This window comes from Lithobates pipiens, unplaced genomic scaffold (assembly GCF_037356315.1).
Source record: "Lithobates pipiens isolate NorthernLeopardFrog02 unplaced genomic scaffold, aLitPip1_a1.2 Scaffold_19, whole genome shotgun sequence".
Classification (NCBI taxonomy): Eukaryota; Metazoa; Chordata; class Amphibia; order Anura; family Ranidae; genus Lithobates; species Lithobates pipiens.
In genome coordinates, this window is record NW_027507764.1 from 387629235 (window position 1) to 387643252 (window position 14018).

Genomic DNA, 14018 nt, shown 5'->3' on the forward strand with positions numbered 1-14018 from the left:
GCATTGAAAGTGGTTGCGCTGTGGTGATGCTGCATTTCCGGCCTTAAAACACAGGTGGTGAGGAGGCAACATATTGCCTCTTTACGGCCTACCAAATGCCTCTGAAAAGTGAGCTGAGCATGGATTGCTTTTCAGAGGCGCAGCAGTCTTGCTGCTGTCACGCACACATTAAAAGTAACACACACACAAATGCATACAGATGTGTACACACACACACATACGCACGTACACGCATATAAAGCCCTTTTAAAAGTTCTAATATAATACCTTTCCTTCACACAGCTGGGTACTGCACTGTAGGGGGAAGCAGAGAGCACCGCACACCCCCCTTCCCTTTACTTTAACTTTGCTAAAACTGGCTCCCTGACAGTGCCGATGTACAGTTTGGCTGGGGATCAGGAGATTGGGCTCATCTGACAGCCCTTCCCTCCCCTGATCCCGTAGCACACCTGAGGATCTCTGGTGGCAAACCGGTTGAGAAAGTATGGTCTACACATTTATACCCTGACCTGAGTGATAGAGAAACTTTGCCAGAAGCCTTTGACCTTGCTCTCGCCAGCACTACGAGGGTCCCTAATCTGTGACTCTTGCTGGCAGAGTCCTACTGAACTGTAGTGTTTTCTGTAGTGTAATTTTTGGTATGTATATGCTATGTGTTAGAAATATTGTATAAATGGACAGCTTTGTGTAAAAAAAAAAAAAAAAAAAAAAAGCGTTCATTTTCTTTCCACATTTTCCAAAACTTGTAGAAAACAATTACATGTTCAAAAGACTCATTATGCATCAAACATTATACGTTGGGGTGTTTTCTTTCCAAAATGGGGTCATTTTTGGGGCATTTCCATTGTCCAGGGCCATCAAAGGTGCAAGAGGTAGTCAAGAAATGATACGTGTAATTTATGCTCCTAGAACGTCTGGAGGTGCTCCCTGCATGTTGGGCCTCTGTATGTTGCCCGGCTGTGTAAAAGTTTCACATGTGGTATTGCCATACTCAGGAGAAGTAGTAGAATGTGTTTTCGGGTGTAATTTGTGGTATGCATATGCTATGTGTGAGAAATAACCTGCTAATGACAATTTTGTGAAAAAATTAAAATAAAGAATGAAAAAAAAATCTTTATTTTGCGAACAATTGTGGGAAAAAATCACAACTTCAAAAAACTCACCATGCCTCTTACTAAATACCTTGGTCTACTTTCCAAAAAGGGGTCATTTGGGGAGTATTTGTACTTTCCTGGCTTGTTAGGGCCTTAAATGAAATAGGCCATCAGTACTTTGTGTGATCAATTTTCAGAGATTGGCACCACAGCTTGTGGACTCTATAACATTCAGACAGACCAAATAATATACACTGATTTGGGTTATTTTTTTTACCAAAGATATGTAGCAGTATAAATTTTGGCGAAATTTTATGAAGAAAAATTACTAATTTTCAAAATTTTTATAACAAAAAATAATAAAATAATTTTTTTTTTACAGAATTTTCAGTTTTTTTTCTTTTATAGCACAAAAAATAAACCCAGCGGTGATTAAATACCACCAAAAAAACCCTCTATTTTGAGTGAAAAAAAGGACAAAAATTTCATATGGGTACAATGTTGCATGACTGATTGTCATTCAAAATGTGAGCGCACCGAAAGCTGAAAATTGGTCTGGTTAGGAAGGGGACAAAACAAAAGGGAAAAGGGGAATGGGGACACACAATGGCTCATCCAAAATAGTTCAGATTGCAGTAGTCTTGATGACCAGGCATGAGCCTTACCTACTATTTAACCACTTTCAGACCGGACCATTTTGCTGGTAAATGACCAGAGGTCTTTTTACACTTTGGCACTGCGCTGCTTTAACTGGTAATTGCGCGGTCATGCAATGTTGTACCCAAACAAAATTTGCGTCCTTTTCTTCCCACAAATAGAGCTTTCTTTTGATGGTATTTGATTGCCTCTGCGATTTTTATTTTTTGCGATATAAACGTAAAAAGACCGCAAATTTTGAAAAAAAATGATATTTTCTACTTTTTGTTATTAGAAAAATCCAATAAACTCAATTTTAGTCATACATTTAGGCCAAAATGTATTCAGCCACATGTCTTTGGTAAAAAAAAAGTCAATAATTGTATATTTATTGGTTTGCGCAAAAGTTGTCACATCTACAAACTAAGGTACGTTTTCTGGAATTTACGCAGCTTTTAGTTTACGACTGTCTATCTCATTTCTTGAGGTGCTAAAATGACAGGGCAGTACAAAACCCCCCCAAATGACCCCATTTTGGAAAGTAGACCCCCTAAGGAAATTGATAAGAGGCATGTTGAGCCCATTGAATATTTTATTTTTTTGCCTCAAGCGATTGAATAATGACAAAAAAAAAATTTTTTTTTTTTTTTTACACAAAGTTGTCACTAAATGATATATTGCTCACACATGCTATGGGCGTATGTGAAATGACACCCCAAAATAAATTCTGCTGCTTCTCCTGAGTACGGGGATACCACATATGTGGGACTTTTTGGGAGCCTAGCCGCGTACAGGGCCCCGAAAACCAAGCACCGCCTTCAGGCTTTCTAAGGGCGTAAATTTTTGATTTCACGCCTCACTACCTATTACAGTTTTGAAGGCCATAAAATGCCAAGATGGCACAAAACCCCCACAAATGACCCCATTTTAGAAAGTAGACACCCCAAGCTATTTGCTGAGAGGCATGTTGAGTCCATGGAATATTTTATATTTTGCCACAAGTTGTGGGAAAATTACAAACTTTTTTTTTTTTTTTTTTTTTTTCACAAAGTTGTCACTAAATGATATATTGCTCATGCATGCCATGGGCATATGTGAAATGACACCCCAAAATAAATTCTGCTGCTTCTCCTGAGTACGGGGATACCACATATGTGGGACTTTTTGGGAGCCTAGCCGCGTACGGGGCCCCGAAAACCAAGCACCGCCTTCAGGCTTTCTAAGGGCGTAATTTTTTGAGTTCACTTCTCACTACCTATTACAGTTTTGAAGGCCATAAAATGCCAAGATGGCACAAAACCCCCACAAATGACCCCATTTTAGAAAGTAGACACCCCAAGCTATTTGCTGAGAGGCATGTTGAGTCCATGGAATATTTTATATTTTGCCACAAGTTGCGGGAATATTACAAACTTTTTTTTTTTTTCACAAAGTTGTCACTAAATGATATATTGCTCACGCATGCCATGGGCATATGTGAAATGACACCCCAAAATAAATTCTGCTGCTTCTCCTGAGTACGGGGATACCACATATGTGGGACTTTTTGGGAGCCTAGCCGCGTACGGGGCCCCAAAAACCAAGCACCGCCTTCAGGCTTTCTAAGGGCGTTACAGTTTTGAAGGCCATAAAATGCCAAGATGGCACAAACCCCCCCCCCCAAATGACCCCATTTTAGAAAGTAGACACCCCTAAATTTAGGGGTACACTAGTGAGACTAGGTAATAAATGGCGGGTGCCCTGAAACTATAAAAAAATAACTAACCAACCAGCGTCACCTGTAACAGTTATATGGTGATCACTGGTGAAAGGGTTAACTAGGGGGCAATCAGGGGGCTTTATGCGGTAGTATATGGGGGTCCCTGGCGCTATAAAAAGCTGCGGCGAACCTAAATACCTACCTGCCTAACTAGCGTCACCTGTGACACTAATACAGCGATCAGAAAAACGATCGCTTATTAGGCTGGGTTCACACTGGAGCGATGCGGGAACGCCACGAATGCGCGGCGGGTTCCCGCATCGCATGCCTCCCGGCGGCAGTTCACACTGCCCTATGCGAACTGCTGGGAGTGTCAGTGAAATGTTAATGACACCCCCAGATCAGTTCGCATATCGCAGTGCGATCTGCAAACTTGGATCGCATGGTGTGAACACCCATGCGATCCGATTCTGCTGCGGACCAAAAAAAGGGTCCCGTGCGAGTTTGCGGCGGGTGCGGCGGGTGCGACACGAATTCAGCCATACTATCTGTATAGCTGAACTCGAATCGCACAGAGATCGGATGTGATTTGCACTGCAGTGCGGTGCGAATCACATCCGTTCTCATAAACCGCTGCAATGTGAACCCAGCCTTAGTGACACTGGCGACGGGGGGTGATCACGGGGTTAAACCTTTATTGGGGGGGTTAGGGGGGTACCTTAGAACTAAAGGGGGCTAACCCTAACTGCCCTAACAGTTATTAGTCACAAATGACACCTGCCGGGTGATCAGGGGGTTAAACCTTTATTAGGTAATAAATGGCGGGTGCCCTGAAACTATAAAAAAATAACTAACCAACCAGCGTCACCTGTAACAGTTATATGGTGATCACTGGTGAAAGGGTTAACTAGGGGGCAATCAGGGGGCTTTATGCGGTAGTATATGGGGGTCCCTAGCGCTATAAAAAGCTGCGGCGAACCTAAATACCTACCTGCCTAACTAGCGTCACCTGTGACACTAATACGGCGATCAGAAAAATGATCGCTTATTAGGCTGGGTTCACACTGGAGCGATGCGGAAACGCCGCGAATCCGCGGCGGGTTCCCGCATCGCATGCCTCCCGGCGGCAGTTCACACTGCCCTATGCGAACTGCTGGGAGTGTCAGTGAAATGTTACTGACACCCCCAGATCAGTTCGCATATCGCAGTGCGATCTGCAAACTCGGATCGCATGGTGTGAACACCCATGCGATCCGATTCTGCTGCGGGCCAAAAAAAGGGTCCCGTGCGAATTTGCGGCGGGTGCGGCGGGTGTGGCGGGTGCGGCGGGTGCGGCGAATGGCTGAACTCGAATCGCACAGAGATCGGATGTGATTTGCACTGCAGTGCGGTGCGAATCACATTCGTTCTCATAAACCGCTGCAATGTGAACCCAGCCTTAGTGACACTGGCGACGGGGGGTGATCACGGGGTTAAACCTTTATTGGGGGGGTTAGGGGGGTACATTAGAACTAAAGGGGGCTAACCCTAACTGCCCTAACAGTTATTACAGTCACAAATGACACCAATGCAAAAAAAAAAAAAAAAAAAAAAAATGACATTGGTGTCACTGTGACTGGGGGGCAGGGGTAATTGGGGGGGTGATCGGGGGGTAAAGGGGGGGTGTGAGTGTGCCTGGCATGTTCTACTGTGTGTGGGATGTGTTGGTGCAACTCACTGATCCGCTCTCCTCCGTGTCGGAACGAAAAATACCGACACGGAGGAGAGAATACATCACTTCCTCTCCTGTGTTTACATTACAGGAGAGGAAGTGATGTCACCGGGGATTTCCATTCGTCGGGAGCGATCGCGAGGGGGTGGCCATGAATGAATGGCCGTCCCCTCGTCCGGGATCGCTCCCGAACGAAAACCGACCGCCGCAGGCACCGGGCGGGGGCCCGATCGGGCCCCCGACCCGCGGGAGGCAAAGCACGTACATGTACGTGCTTATGCCTGCCCGTGCCATTCTGCCGACGTACATCGGCGTGAGGCGGTCGGCAAGTGGTTAAACAATCTGTAAGTACCGTCACCCGAGGGTTTCAAAACATAATAAGTTTGATACCATTCGGGGTGGAAATTCTCTGAGTAAAATCGCATATAAGAAAAATAGGAAAAGATTCCCAAGGTACTCTTCAAAAAGGAAAAACCGGTATATTTAACTAAATATCTTTATTGATTAACCACATATGTATATGTAAGTAGAAAATTAATATAAAATACACCCAGTTTGACACATATAGAATAAAAATTAAGACAATTAAGTCTTAACTGAATAAGGTGGCCACCTCTCCCAGTCATACAACACTCATACAACATTCTGACACCATAGACAGAGAGATCTCCCACACAAACAATTTCACCGATATTCATTGCTTGAACGAATTTTCTTTCAAAAAATTTCTGTTCAGGTAGTATATATAAGAAGAAAGTTCAAGCAGTTGAATGAAAAGCATATAAATGGTCAATCTTTACGCTCTTCTTCAAAGTACATATGCATTTAATTACAATGTTGCCAGTTGTATTTAAGCAGAGGCCACCAGCTGATATATCAGAGCCGGTTCACACAGAGGCAACTCAGATCCGACTTCAGGTCGCCCCTAGTCGCCTTAAGTCACGCTACATGTACAAATCAATGTTAGTGAATGAGAGCCATCTTAATGCACACTACTGAAGTCGCTCCGACTTCAGAAAAGATTCCTGTACTACTTCAATCCGACTTGTAGGCGACTGGTACACATTGATTTCAATGGAGGTCGCCTCCAAGTCGGATCTCCGTCTATACGGAGGCGACTCTCACAGAATTATCAGCTCTCAAGAGGGAACTCCACGCCAAATTTATTTAAAAAAATTGACGTGGGTTCCCCCTCCGAGAGCATACCAGGCCCTTAGGTCTGGTATGGATTTTAAGGGGAATCCCCTACGCCGAAAAAACGGCATGGGGTCCCCCCCCAGATCCATACCAGACCCTTATCCGAGCACTCTACCCGGCCAGCCAGGAAAGGGGATGGGGACGAGCGGATTTTCTGGTTCTCTTGCAGCCTACTGGCCCTACTCTGCCTGTAAAACCTTTTTGCAATGGGACTGGTGAATCCAGGTAGATCTCTCTGCAATCCTTATAGCTGTGGGAGTGGTGAGAAGAACCTGATACGGCCCCTCCTACTTGGGTGAGCGCCAATGTTTTCTTTTTATTACTTTTACCAGACAATATTTTTTTTCTTTCACATTTGTCTAATTCAATAAAATCCATACAAATATGTTGGAATGGATATTGCAGTGGGAGGAACTTCCCTTTCCGTGGCCTTATGCCTCCTTGAGCATCGTGTCTTGCACATATATAATACATTGAGAACAAAAAGTTTTTGAGTAGTTTGTGAAGCCATAGGCTGTACATACCTTATTTAACATCTCAGTCATTCCCCTGTTTGACACATGAGTTAATCCATGTGTCAATACTGCTGCATACCTAAATGAGGATTTTGGCAATACCGGATTTCCTTCAGGTGATGTGTAGATGTTATCTATTATTGCGCAACCTTTTGTTTTCCAATATTGTTTCTCCCCAGGGGGTGCATTCTGCTGCATATCAGTAAGGACTGTATGATCTATCTCTGATTTCCTGTTCTGTCATTATTTGATGTGTTTCTTAATATTTGGGAATCCAAGATTTAGTCTTCATTAATTTACTCAGACAGCCACATTAATGGATTTTGTTAAAATGATTATTAATTTCCATATATTTTATTTGGTTTGACATACTGAAAATTCAGTTACGAAAATGTGACCTGTTGCTATGATTCGATTATTAAAGAAAGCAGGAAATGCTCAAAATGAAAACAATATTGTGTTGCTTATACTGATCATTCTGTTATTTGTCTTGCTATTTTTAGGTAATGATGTGGTGTATCTCAAATGAAAGAAATGTAAATGAGACATAAAAAGATATTTTCTAGATATTTTTAGTTATTGCAAGGGGCTAAATGGAATGGCATCAGTGATGTTGGGATTTGGAAAGTAACCATAGAAAGCAGTTGCCATACAAACATCTTAGAATCTGTATAATTTCCATCATATTATTGCAGGTATAAAAATTGCCATATACTTTACTGTTTTCATTTGATATTTTGCCGTATATACCGTATATACTCGAGTATAAGCCGAGATTTTCAGCCTCTTTTTTGAGGCTGAAAGTGCCCCCCTCGGCTTATACTCGAGTCATCGCTGTCTGCCCGCTCGATCAGCGTGTCGAGCAGACAGACAGCGGCCATTCTGATTCAAAAGCCGCGCCTCCGGCTCCCCCTTCGCCTGTGATAGGCGGAACACTGAATTTCCCAGCAGCCTGTGTTCCGCCTATCACGGACTTCGTATCATCCTCGTACTACGGACGAGGATGATACGACGTCTGTGATAGGCGGAACACAGGCTGCTGGGAAATTCAGTGTTCCGCCTATCACAGGCGAAGGCGGCGGCGCAGCTTTTGAATTTTACAATGGCCGCCGACGAACGAAGAGGGCACGGGACGGAGGCAAGGCACAGGACGGCACGGCACGGGACGGGACGGGACGGGACCGGAGGCAAGGCATGGCGGCGAGGCACGGCGGCGAGGCACGGAGGCAAGGAGGCTCGGCACGGGACGGAGGCTCGGGACAAAGGCTCAGGACACAGGTAGGCTGGACACACACACACACACACACACACACACACACACACACACACACACACACACACACACACACACACACACACACACACAGGGATGGATGGATGGATGGAGACACACACACACAGGGATGGATGGACGGACACACAGGGATGGACGGACACACAGGGATGGACGGACACACAGGGATGGACGGACACACACACAGGGATGGACAGGCATGTCTTACCCTCGGCTTATACACGAGTCAATAAGTTTGCCAGTTTTTTTGGGGGTAAATTGGGGGCCTCGGCTTATATTCGGGTCGGCCTATACTCGAGTATATACGGTAGTAAATTTTAGTTACGGTTTGTGGTCTCCATACTTTTTTTTTTTTTATGAAATTGCTGTTATAAATAAGCTAATGTGTGTTTGTGTGTGTTTTTTTTTTTTTTCAACCAATCTATTGCTTTTTATTTTGCAGCAATATTGCTTTAAAAGGAGATTCAACAAAAGTAAATTCTGTTAGAAACAGATATGGGAAGAATTTAAAAATATTTACAAAATTATGCAGCAATCATACTTCATACATTGAGAAGTAAGTAGCACTACGAGCAGGTAAAGAAGATAATGGTCTCTGTGGTATGCCATTATTGAAACACTGTGGGGTTGATGTACTGTATTTTTTAGCATTTATTTTTTAAACATCAATGTCTGCTCTGAAAGAGCTTTAAAGTCTTATGCCCCTGTCAAAATATAGAGATCTACCTATACACACTAGGTTGGCAGCTGGAGAAATCCTAGTAACCATGATTTTGCAGCTGGTGCCTAATTTTTCTTTCTTTTGTTTCTTTTTCTCTTGTTCTTTTATACATTTTATACAGGATTCAGGTATTCAGAGGCAGTGGTGTCATACTTTTTTCCTACTGGGGATTTGTACACTTGCCAGCAGATAAACAGCAGCCAACAAAATATAAGCCTGCTTACTCTCAGCATGGTTCAGTTTTTTGTGGACATCTTTTCTCCACTTATGATGTTTAACTAGCCATTTTTCTCTTTTTCTAAGTAGTTTTTTCTTCAATCAAGACTTCATCTACATTCTGCTGAGCGGAGATCCTTATGCAAATAGCCTTTGTAGGCTATACCCAGACCTCACTAGACCAAAGACTGCTGTGCCTGCCTGGAATTTGACTTTCAGGCACTGGGCTCTGTCTGGTACTTTCTAGACCTTTGTGTACAGTGCTCTCTGGTGTGACCTAATCTGAGAAGACTCAGCATCCAAGCTTTGGGAACTGCTACATTTATTGATACCTTTTGAGTGCAATTATTAGCTCCCTTTTGCATTAATTTCCATAAAAAGGTTTAACACAGTTGGAATGTAGGTGCTGCTTCACTAGCTAGGGTTTTGGACTCTTTACTCTGTGTCTAGCTTTTTAGTGTGAGGTAGTATCTTCTTGCCATTGCTCCTGTTTGCAAGAGAAAAGTTGTTTTACCTCAGCTAGTCCGTGCCACCTACTGTGATCTAGTCGCCTTCAGCCGTTTAAACCTCTCCTGTTTTTAATAGGTGTTTTATGACTACCCGTGGTTTTCTCTGGTGTACTCATTTAAGTTTCCATGTTAAGCAGTGCAAGATGCTGGATCCCAAACTTAAGAAGAGCAGTTCCACTGCATTGAGCTCACTATCCACTAATCATATTGGGGTGTTCTACAGTGTTGTTCTTCAGGGACCCGACACAAACAGTTGGGATCCTTGCCTCTTGAGTCCACACACTCTTCAGAGTTTTTTATTTATTTTTTAGCACGCTCAGGTGTGACCCCTTCATCTGCCTTATCCAGGGTGGCATTCTCTGCAGCTATTTTAGATTTTATGGGCCAAATTGCAACTATAATTGCAGAAGCTGTAAGTGTACTTCTATACCTTCCCCTTCAGAATAATTGTCTCACATAACTGCAGCAGTAGTGGCCTTTGGGTCTTCTGCTGCAGAGCCTTGTCTGCCAAAGAATCTCACAAATCCTTCATGAATGAGTTTGTTCCATATGAGCTGTGGGCAGTTGCCATCGCTCCCAGACTGAAATATATCATATTGGTTCTTATTACTGAGGTGTGTGACACCCTAAATATAGAACAACACTCTGTACCTTCTACAGGTGAAAGTATTAGTTGGGGATTCTTGAGACCCCAAGTCTATCAAAACTTTTCCAGTACACTAAATATTCACTATTACACCTGGTAAACTATTCACTCCCAAACATTTTACAGACCAATACCCATTTGAGAAGGCACTTATCAAGAAGTGGGCCATTCCTGCTGTGGATCCAGTGAAATCTCACCATAGCAAAATCTTAACTATATTTGTTGAGGATGCATCAGTGTTTAACTGACAAACATTTAGAACCCTCCTTTCCAAATGACTGTTTTTGCTAGCTTGCTCTGCTTTGCATCCTGCCAAAGTGCATCCGTCAAAAACTTGGGGGAATGGACTAAACTTATGTCAAAGAATCCAGCTACATTCCTTACTGACCCTTTGTAGAGCGTTATGTCTTCAGCCCTGAACTACTGCATAACACGTTAGTTGACCCCATCAGTTTTATTTCCTGAATGAGTCTCCTTTCTGTGAATATGCACAGAACTCTTTGCCTGAAAATTGGTTTGTGTAACTTCTTACTCTCCTCTCCCAGACTTGAACTCTACAGTCCAGCAACTTTTCAGCTCTGCAATTCTTCATGAGAGTTCTGAGCTTGATGGTAGCTTCCTTCAAGGCAGTGCCACTTAAAACCCCTACAACACATTCTGTTCTCTAGGGACAACTCGGTTCGGTTTCTAGACAAAATGACTTGCCTGACACCGAAGGACAGGTTTTCTCTGGCCTGGAGTTGGGGAGATTCTACTTTTTACTGTCTTGGAAGATCCTAACAGATATGTGGTTGAAGGGCTGAGAAGGAGTTCTAAACCCCATGTCTGTGCAGGAGACTTTAGTCACCAGGGGATTCTCATCTCCTAATTATTAATCTGGACCTCAGGTTTAGGGTGTCATCTGATTAGGATCTAGTTGGACAATGCCACTGCAGTGTCATATATCAATCATCGAGGGAGAACCAGACGTCTTGCTGAGTCAAGAGATGTAGAAAGGATTCTAGCCTGGGCATAACTCCACCTTCACATTTCAGGTGTAGACAATTGTTTTTCAGGACCTGTATCGTAAGTGGGGTATGCTGAATGGAGATCACCTGGCTTTCAGGTTCAGCGGTCCTCTGGAGGAAGCAGTAGATGCTTTAGTGATACTGTGGGAAGAGTACACCCTAATCTGTATCTTTTGTCTGCTAAAACTCTATATTTATATACCCTGCAGGACTGAGGCAAAAGGCATTCCAGTGAACCTTATAATTCTGAACTGGCCCAGGTTTACGTGGTACTCTGACCTTGTCACGCTGCCCATCTGCTTTTCCAAATCGATTTGGCTCTCCTAGTTCAAGGACCAATTTCACCCTTCCCTATTAATGCTCATAGTACAAGGTCTGATTACCTCGTGGATTTTTGGCATCAGGTTAAGGTTTCCCAGATTTGCAAGGCTACTGCCTGGTCTTCTGTTCACGTTATTCTCAAAGTTTTACAAGGTAGATGTTAAGGCCTCATATAACGGCAGCTTCAGGCATAAGGTCCTTCAGGCAGCTTTTGCAGGCTGCCTCCAGTTCTGTTTGTTTTTTGAGCCTGTTAGAGTTTTTTTGTTATTTTTGCCCACCCCCCTGTTAGACTAATTTGGACATCCGAATTGTCTCTGAGAAAGTGAATCCATGTATCCCTTATTAAGTAAGATAGAAAATAGGATTTTTGTAACTACCATAAACTGAAAACCGATCCTACCCTTAGTTTTTGTGATCTACTCATAGTACTGGTTTTCTATAAACCTGGAGCATGCTGTGAGTGGTAGTAGTTATCCTTGTCTGGCTTCTTTTTTTTGCCTTCATATTTACCTGTATCTGGCAGTATAACCTTCCAGTCCCTGAATAAATGAATCCTGTTTCAACTCCAATAAATACTTCACGCTTTGTTTTCCTCACTATCAGTAGAGTAGTAAATGTTGCCACAAATTTACTTTACTTCCTAAAATTGGATACTGGCTCCTACATTTTTCTCAGTATCTTATAGGTTTTCACCTATACGGTATTTTCTGGAAAAAAATGTGATAGAATGTGCTAATAGAGTCCCATGTGGGGAATGAAACCTTGACCTTACCTCTCCACTATGCTCTCCATGTAAAAAAAGAAGAAAAAAGTAAGAATGTGGATGTGTAATACTGGTTAGAAAGAAAAGCTATAATCTGATTTTCAAAATAATTACCATAAAGTGATTCTAACGTTTAAAAGCTTTTTTTTTTGTTTTCTACCATGTAATGCATTAGCTACTTTAGGCTACTTTAACACCGAGACAGTTTTCAGGTGTTTTAACGCTAAAAATGACACCTGTAAAGTGCAAGAAAACTGCCTTTCATGCCTTCACGCTGGGGCGGTTCGCTTACGGGACGGGAAAAAAAGTCCTGCAAGCAGCATCTTTGGAGCGGTTTGGGAGCGCTGTGCCGCAACACAGGTTAAAAGCGCCCTGCTAGCAGCCGAAAAGTAACGCTTAAACAGAGGTAAAGCTCCCCTAAAACCACTTGTTGTACCACACCCCCAAACGCCTACCAGAGTCCTCTCTTGATTTAGGGCTGTGCCTGGCTGCATCTCCTCTGCAACAGTGCTGGTCTCTCTTCCTCTTCTCACAGGAGACTGAAGCAGTAGGGGGAGCCCTTGGCTGCTACTGTCAGTCAAATCCTGTGGGAAGGGAGTGGGGGGGCCTAGTCATGCTTTGTGTGTCTATGGAACCATATTTGAATCCACTTGTGTGCTATGTCCAAAATAAAAGATCAAATGATTCCTCAATATGACTGGCTACCTCCCAAGTAGCAAAAAACTGTATGTATAAAAGAAAGGAATGAGATCACAGCAGTCCCAGGAATGCAATCAAAGGGAGAAGCTACAACATAATATGATCAATTATACAGTTAACTTTATTGAAAAATGCAAAATGATTAAGAGTATCCCACATATGCGGCACAAGGCCACAGAGGTGGGACCCATTCCTCCGCAATATCTACTGACAATAATAAAACATAACAGACGGTAGAAAGAACAACATTGTATCATTAAAAATAGACACTGATCAGACAAGCCCACCTCTGTGTCCCCAAGCTTAAACTGCCTTATATCGTTGCAAGCCTCTTACTAGGTAATGTAGAGCAGTGTCCTCTGTGTGTAGAAAAATAGCTTAAGAATGTCCCAAATCACTTGTATAGATATACTGTATGCCCTAACTAGGGCTTGATTGATCTCATATGAAAATGTCAGTATGGACAAATGGGGAGCTATTGCTCAATACAGCTGCTTTACTAGGACAGTAGAATCATAGTGGTGATGAATGACAGTCCGTTGCAAGTTCATCCATATATAGTTAAGCATAAAGATCTCCAAATATTCAAACACAGAGTGCACCCAAACAAGCAGGGTTTAATTGGTGCTACAAACTGCAGGGATCAGTGTTGATCATATGGACCCCAATGCCGCTTCTCATTGCACACTGCACAGCCATAAGTCTATAAAGAGTGAACAGATGTGGAGACTAATGTAAGGGAACTAGACCAGTCCTCACAGGGTTCTTACCCTTCCTTTCATTGTAAGATTAATCAGAAGGCGTCTTCCACACATCAGATAAAGACAAGTCCAGCAGGCAGGGATGGGCTGTAATTGGGGTAAATCTCTTGCATCCAGCAGAGTGATCACTTGACCGCATGGATCTAATTGCATCCGGTTCACTGTGCAGATCATTCCACTGTTATTCAGCCAGCAGAGGGCACTCTCTATTAGATCTGTACCAGTATTT

At 43.1% G+C, this 14018-nt stretch overlaps 1 protein-coding gene across 1 annotated transcript in view; it reads left to right on the forward strand.

Moving 5' to 3' along the window:
* The window catches only part of FBXO15 (F-box protein 15), a 256162-nt gene that overhangs the window by 69860 nt on the left and 172284 nt on the right, over positions 1–14018 (forward strand). Inside the window, exon 3 of the mRNA XM_077492374.1 lies at positions 8589–8702. Within this exon, the coding sequence (XP_077348500.1) occupies positions 8589–8702 (114 nt within the window). The remainder of the gene's footprint in view (positions 1–8588; positions 8703–14018) is intronic.